At 45.0% G+C, this 8,134-nt stretch overlaps 1 protein-coding gene across 1 annotated transcript in view; it reads left to right on the top strand.

Moving 5' to 3' along the window:
* The first annotated feature begins 6,006 nt into the window (after positions 1–6,006).
* pappa2 (pappalysin 2) overlaps positions 6,007–8,134 on the top strand; it is a 129,285-nt gene continuing 127,157 nt past the window's right edge. Inside the window, exon 1 of the mRNA XM_088320360.1 lies at positions 6,007–6,876. Coding sequence (XP_088176486.1) covers positions 6,126–6,876 — 751 coding nt within the window. The 5' untranslated portion in view covers positions 6,007–6,125. The remainder of the gene's footprint in view (positions 6,877–8,134) is intronic.

Below are 8,134 nucleotides of genomic sequence, written 5' to 3'. Positions count from 1 at the left end.
ATGATCGCAGCAAGGCTTTAGGGCTAGGACCTTAGCTTGGCCTTTTGGCTGAGAGTAAGAGTCCCGGCTCCTTGGCTTTGTAGCGTATTATGAACTGACTGATAACGGATCATGGATAATGAATAACGAAGATAGAACAATAACCCTTAAAAACCCCACAATTGCGGGACTCAAAGTCGGGAAAGGGTTAACTTCGTGATTGTGTTACATGTCTTAATATGGGCGCATGCGGCTTATATACAGGTGCGGCTTGTGTAAGTACAAATGCGGTTATCCTCCTAAAATGTGGTGGGTGCGGCTCATAATCAGGTGTGCTCTATAGTCCGGGATTGATGATAAATACGAATAAAATGATGACTCACAACACGTGGTAAGCTTTCTCTCCTGGCTTTGATCTCTTTGATCTCCGGCAAAACTGACATAAAATGCGACAGAAACAAAATGAAAATAAATCCAAACAGCTTCCCAACATCATTTTTGCCGTTCCATGTATTCCGTTACTCCCCAAGCCTGCACAAAATTGAGTCATTTTATTCATATTTAGTTTCTTTTGTCTTTTATTAGCATATTTGGTATTGGAGTCATCCAAAAGTCATTGAAAGTAATCCAGTTAAAGTAACCCTACCCAACCCTGGTTGGGAGAAATGTGAGTCAAAAGTGCTGGTGTACATCAGAATTGATAAACGATAAATAGCAGGTGACTGTTTTTAAAAATATATGGAAAAAAGTTTGTGTGTGCTCCCCCCAAAGAATCCATGAAATAAAGAGAGGAAGTGTGGGCCTCGGGATCAGTAGGGTCAAAATGGACAAGCTTAGATGAAGGATAATCTTTGGAGGTCCCCTTCAGTGGGGGGTGAGGCCCTTGTGAGGCACGACCATTCAGACCGTCTTACACATACTGTGCGCCTTTTTATCGCTCCCTTCCTCTTCTGTATCGTCCCCATCGTCCTCTTTTTTCTGCTTAAGGTGTTTTTTTCCCGTTTCTCCCGATCCTGCCCCTTCCCTTCTTTCCCGTCGTCGCAGCCGGAGTTTAAAGGGAACTTCTACCGACTGTTGAGCCAGCAGATCCCTCAGACAGGCAAACTGGGATTGTGGAATTCCTACCTCCCACTCGTTTTTTTTCGCCCCTTTGGGGGGCCTCTGCCATAGCTTTCAGCACCCTCATTCCCCCCGCCTCAATTTCCATCTCCGGCCAAGTTAGTATTTGCAAATTGAGCCTGACAAAAAATGGTCGGGACTGAGGTGAACGGGGGCAACTTCTCAGGAGGTGTGTAATGGCGACTGCTGCCTGTGATGTTCTGCGAAATGTCTAGTTTGGAAATTTGGAAATGCAAAATGGAAGAGAAAACAATAAATAAACGGTTGTGAACGGTCATTCACTGTTCAAAAACATATAATAATTGATGGAATGTCACGGTACCGGACCAGATCGGAGGCAAGAAGGTTGAACTCATTCACGTTAACGATCAGTTACTTTTATTAAGGAAATAAAAGTCGTCCAACACTCAGGGACAGAAACAAAAACAGGCTTACAGGCAAACAGGAACTCAGACTAGGAATACTCACAAAACAGGCTTTTACTCAGAACGGGCAAGTGCAGGCTTTCTCAAGTCAAACAGAACAGAATAATGCAATGAACCCGCAACCGACACACGCAAATTAGAAAATCTGCTACAGCCGGTGCCAAGGGGGCGGGGCCAGCCGGTCGCAACGGCGACCATGCTGGACATGACATGGAAGTCTGTAAAGAAGATCAATAGTGATGCCTAATAAAAATATTCCAAAATAAAAACTGTAAATAGCTTTTTTTAGATTAAGGAACGAAACGTTTTGTTTTCCCCTAAAAACATATCATGTTAGTCTTTTGTGTTTCCACACAATTGTGTCCATGTTATGTTGCAGTACAATCATTCCATTTCACTTCTGTCAGGACCAGAACGGAAACAGGACCCACTTGCATTACGTTTCTCACAAGTTTTATTGAAGGAAAGAGGAAGGGCTGCCGCCCACAATCCGGTGTAGGCAAGCCTTTTTTGACGCTGACTCCCACCTCTCCTGTTTTTTGCTCCCGTCTGTCCCCGTTTTTGATCCTGACCACGTCTGCTCTCCCGGCTTTTGTCCCCCGACCACATCTACTCTCCCGTTCTGGTTTATGACTCGCTTCCGACCCCGACCACGCCTTGCTTTCCCAGTTCCTGACACCGCCATCGCTCGCTACGGAAGATCCACTTCCGTGTTCGGATCACAATCCGACTACGAGAGCGACTTGCTTCCCGCATCCAGCGAACACTGGATCGTGGGCGCAGCTCTTCCTCCCTATTTCAATAAAACTTGTGGGTCCTGTTTCTGTTCTGGTCCTGACATTTTGTTTATTTACCTCACTATTTAAAGGAGGTTACAATATCCAAGACATATTTACACATCTTTAATTAGTGAGGCACAACCTTTCATGAAGGGGGGTAACAAAAAGGGTCCAAATGACACAATTCTTATATCATTGTGTAACATTTGACCACTAGAAGTCGCTGTGTTTTGCAGTGCAAATGAAAAAGCACAGGGAAGAATTCTGTCAGGACCAGGACGGAAACAGGACCCTATAGCGTTACATTTCTCGCAAGTTTGATTGGAGGAAAGAGAAAGGGCTGCGCCCACGATCCGGTGTTCCCTGGATGTGGGAAGCAAGTCGCTCTCGTACTCGGATTGTGATCCGAACGCGAAATGGATCTTCCGTGGTGAGTGATGGCGTGTCAGGGACGGAAAAACGGGTCGGTAGCCGGGACTGGAAAAGCAAGGCGTGGTCGGGGTCGGAAACGAGTCGTAAGCCAGAACGGGAGAGTAGACGTATTCGGGACAAAAAGAGGTCGTAAACCGGGACGGGAGAGCAGACGTGGCCAGGAATAAAACAGGACAAAGCCGGAGACAGACGGGAGCAAAATCGGGACAGGTGGGAGTCAGAGTCGAAAAAGGCTTGCCAAGCATATACTGAGGTTTGCAGACGGACCGACAACAGGGGATTGACATGACTGAGTTCAAATAGTGACAGGGAGCCAATCAGAACCCGTGGAGGTTGGCACAGGTGATTCACATCGGTAATCATGACAACTTCCTTGCTTTCTGCCAGGTGTTTCAAGCACAACCCATAATCAATAATCTTCGAGTATAAACGTTCTTACATTTCTAAAATGTTACTCACATTCTGCCCAACAGTCTTTTCTTATCAACTTTTGGTGGCATATTCAAAAAAATATGAAGATGTTCCTCCTTACCTGATGCTTCTGTGTTTTTCATTTCCAGGAGGACAGGATTTTGGAAACACATTTTCTTTATAAAAGAGAAAAAAAGCAAAACTTACTTCATGTGTTGGACAGATGTTTTGCATGTCTGTTTTTTAACACTGGGGAAAGCCAGAAAATGAATCAGTAGGGTAAATAATAAACGGGAATGGCAGGGAAAAGAAAAAGGAACGGACAGAGGAATGGTAAAGGGAGAAAAATATTTCTCATTGTTGTAAAAAAAAAAAAAGGGAATGCAAGAAAGAGAGGGAGAGAAAGTGAACAGTAGCCAAGTGGTAATGAATGCAATATCAAACATAATTATGTCATAATTACTGACGTGACTCAGCTGTGCCCCCTCATTTGGCGCCACCCACCACGGGTCCTGATTGGCTCCCTGTCACTATTTGAACTCAGTCCTGTCCATTCCCTGTTGTCAGTCCGTCTGCGAACCTCAGTGTATAATAGGCAAGCCTTTTTCGACCCTGACTCCCACCTGTCCCGTTTTTGCTCCTGTCTGTCTCCTGCTACTACCTGTTTGAATCCTGACCACGTCTGCTCTCCCGTCCCGGCTTACGACCCCTTTTTGTCCCCAACTACGTCTTCTCTCCCGATCTGGCTTACGACTCGTTTCCGACCCCGACCACGCCTTGCTCTGCCAGTCCTGGCTATCGACCACTTCCGTGTTCAGATCACAATCTGAGTACGAGAGCGACTTGCTTCCCGCGTCCAGCAAACACCGGATAGTGGGCGCAGCCCTTCCTCTTTCCTTTAATAAAACTTTTGAGAAACATGACACAATTGGGTCCTGTTTCCGTTCTGCTCCTGACAAATTATGATTCAGCAGCACCAAACACTAAATTTACTCAATACAAAGTTTGTTTGAAACTAACAAGGAAACAATAGAGAAATGCTTACCACCAACAAAACTATGGTATTGATACGTTTGAACGATTAATATATCTGTCAAGACCAGAACGAAAACAGGACCCATTTGCGTGACGTTTACCACAAGTTTTATTGATAATTACATATATCATCAAATATTTACTTTAATGTGTTTCCTATATTTTTTAGATATTTAGTTTGAATGTTGAATTATCTTTTTATTCATTTACTTCACTATTTAAAGGGGGTTTATCAGGACCAGAACGGAAACAGGACCCAATTGCGGGACGTTTGCCACAAGTTTTATTGAAAGAAAGAGGAAGGGCTGCGCCCACGATCCGGTGTTCGCTGGACGCGGGAAGCAAGTCGCTTTCGCATTTGGACTGTGATCCGAACATGGAAGTGAAACTTCCGTAGCGAGCAATGGCGGTGTCAGGGACGGAAAAATTGGTCGGTAGCCGCGACTGGGAGAGCAAAGCGTGGTCGGGGTCGGAAACGAGTCGTAAGCCAGAACGGGAGAGTGGATGTAGCCGGGGATCAAAAATGGGTCGTAAGCCGTGACGGGAGAGCAGACGTGGTCAGGATCAAAACGGGTCGTAGCCGGAGACAGACGGGAGCAAAAACGGGACAGGTGGGAATCAGGGTCGAAAAAGGCTTGCCTAGTATTCACTCAGGTTCGCAGACGGACTGACAACAGGGGACTGACAGGACTGGGTTCAAATAGTGACAGGGAGCCAATATCACATTGTGGGTAGTCAGGCTTGATAAATGATTTAATTTCCATGTTGAAAAAGTAGCAATTTTAGAAAAAATAGCGGAATTAAACACATCTTAACCGGACACCATGGTAAAGTTAAAAATAATCGGGATTAAAAACGAGAAGAGAGATAAGAACATTAAAATCAATAATGAGCAATGTGTGAATAAAGCTAAAAGCATGCTTTTTTTTAAAAGATGGATTTTGATGTGTGATTCTAGCAAATATTGAGGGGATAATAAACATACTGTATAAACTTCACCACCATTTCCCTTAAGCATCAACAGAATCCACAATAGTGGGCGGAGAAAACCGAGGGCTTCCCTCGTAAACCCAAATTATGAGGCAAAGGTATGGGACAGCCTCCACCAATGGCGTTGCAAGGATAGATTGGGCTTCTCGGTGAGAGAGACAGAAAAAGAAAGAGAGAGGGAGAAGGGAGTCAGACAGACAGATCTGCATGAACTGAGGAGGGGAGCAGCTCCCTGTGAAGTGCTTACAGACGTCCATCAATTCTAAGGCGAGAAGAAACATGGAACAGGATGAGGCTTTACCGGACTAATCCTAATTGCCTCCGAACATTGACCGCCGTTTGACACCTTGGAATAGGGTTTTATGATTATTATTCAATTTTGCAGCTACATTTTGGAATTCGGACATACTGCATCACAATGGTCAGGTAAACCATCCCAAATTGAGGGAGAAAAACACACATTCAATAAGTAGTAGTTTGTTGAACTCTTTTAATAGGTGATGTATTCTGATACCCAGAATTAAGGAAGGAATTCGCCTGAAAATTATTTTAACCATGAATAGAAAAATAGAAGACGGTGTCTATTTGTGCACGTGATAAAATTAACTTATATTTGTTCAACTATTTTACAGAAAATTAGAGCATAACATAGACTTGTATGACTTTCCCCCATAAGGGACAGTTCCGCTTTACTTTTATCCTTGTTGTTATCGTTTAAAGACCATTTTTTTAACTTTCTATACTGATTACATGGATATTTGAATATAAAGAAATCGTTTTTTTTACTATGTAAGAAAGGTCATAACATTCAAAGTTAAATTTAACATTAATAAAGCATTTCTGGGGTTTTAACAACACAGTGGTTGGTCATTTTGACCTGAAGTCCACAGAAGTTTTCATTTGAGGAGATTTGTTCTTTATTTCTACGACACGTAATTTGGTCGGAGGTTCCAAAATGATGTCACCAGTTACCGTCCTCTCCGTCGTCCTCGTTTTGACTATAAACACGTGGCCCCTCAACTCCAACCCGGCGGTCCCATACAAGCGCGCTTTGGCACGGCGGGCGGACAATGAGTTTTCACGCCTGACCGGCGACCCGTGCGCTGTCCCGCGCCCCCGGGGATCCTCCCATCGGTCCCGCTCCCCGGATAAACACCGCCTTTCAAGGGCCAGTCTGTGGACGCACGGGACGGAGCTCCACACTCCTGTTGATTGCCAAGGAGGTTGCAGGTCTGAAACCGGGAGGGAGACGGACACTAAGGGTGTCTCAAAAGTGGCAAAGGAGCAAACTCTGGACGTTCTACCTGGATTTTCTCACGGCAACGAAAATGACACGCAGGAACCTGACCACGGGAAAAGTAAATTCCCGCGTGGATCAAGGTTCGAGCGCAGCGTCCACCCCGATGGCAATTCCAGTTCCTCTTCAAGGACGCCGCCAATTGTACAGAAACTTCAACAAGATGACGGGAGTAATCCAAAAAACCATGTCCCAGGAGATGTCTTCCCATCCACACGCAGCGCCACTCCGTGGGGGGAACCCGTCCCAAAAGTACCCCCCTCTTGGATGACGACTTTGTACTTTAACGGGCGTCAGGAGCAGCTAAGACTGAAGCCATCCTCTGGGGTGGAGCTGCCGAGGGACAAATTCAGTTTGGAGCTGTGGCTGAATCCGGAAGGTGGCCAGAGCAACCCTGCAGTCATCGCAGGTGGGTCCAAATAATCCTTTTGTAATATTGAAAGAAAAAGGCTTGAGTCTTTCCATAATAAGAACAGGTCCAATGGCACTAAGGCAGGGGATGGCAACCCAAAATGTTAAAAGAGCCATGTCGGACCCAAAAACCAAAGCATATAAACTCATGTTGGTTTAAGATCAGGTAATTATAATCCTGTGCAGTCCTTTGAGACATTTTTGAGACATTTTTGTGACTAAGGGCTATATAAATAAATGTGAAAGAACCAGAATTCCCATCACTACTACTACATCAGGGGTCTCCAGAATGCTCCCTAAGGACAGCTGAGGTTCCCGCGGACCTGTTCTGAAAATAGCTTGGGTCATTGTGATTTTCTAGTAAATGAATTGAAATGATCTGCATTTCTATAGCGCTTTTCAAGTCAATGACTTCCCAAAGCGCTTTACAGTGTGCTTCACATTTCCCAATAGCGGCCTTGCAGCCATGTAAGGCGCTAACCTGCTTATTGGGGGTATTAGGGGTTCAGTGTCTTACCCAAGGACACTTCGACATGTAACACGGACGAGGCGGGATTCGAACTGGGATCCCTTGATCCCAAGACGAGCGCTCTACCTCCTGAGCTACTGCCACCAATAAGACGACTAATCGCAAAAACCCATCGTTGCAAAGTATTAAGGATTGATAATCAGAATATATAACAGAACAACAGTTTAAAATTAAGTTTATTATAAATCTACTTATAACATTCATTGCATGTATGTGACATGGCTGTTTTCCATCTGCCATCAATATGTACCTGTGTTTCCTCATCTTCATTCATGCAATGTTTGCGTTGCCTCGTCTGCTATAAGCCACGTGAACCCCTCTTTCCACGATGCTTTTAATGTACGTTTACGTTTTGGAGCGTCATCAATTTTGTTAGCTTCTTTTGAATATTTCTTCTGGGGCTGGGGTTTTGGCTTGATTCCTAACCACTTCTCCATTTTTCTGTGCTGTTCTCGGATTCGGACTGTGATCCGAACACGGAAGTGGAACTTCCGTAGCGAGCAATGGCGGTGTCAGGGACAGAAAAACTGGTCGGTAGCCGCGACTGGGAGAGCAAAGCGTGGTCGGGGTCGGAAACGAGTCGTAAGCGAGTCGTAAGCAAGAACGGGAGAGTGGACGTAGTCGGGGATCAAAAATGGGTCGTAAGCCGTAATGGGAGAGCAGACGTGGTCAGGATCAAAACAAGATTTGATCCTGACCAAGATTGTTTTGTGTTCTCTGTGCGTCT

Source organism: Urocampus carinirostris, chromosome 1 (genome assembly GCF_059441175.1).
Source record: "Urocampus carinirostris isolate Australia breed hairy pipefish chromosome 1, RoL_Ucar_1.0, whole genome shotgun sequence".
NCBI classification, from domain to species: domain Eukaryota; kingdom Metazoa; phylum Chordata; class Actinopteri; order Syngnathiformes; family Syngnathidae; genus Urocampus; species Urocampus carinirostris.
The sequence above is the reverse complement of the archived record's forward strand: the minus strand, read 5'-3'. Positions and strand labels throughout refer to the sequence as shown.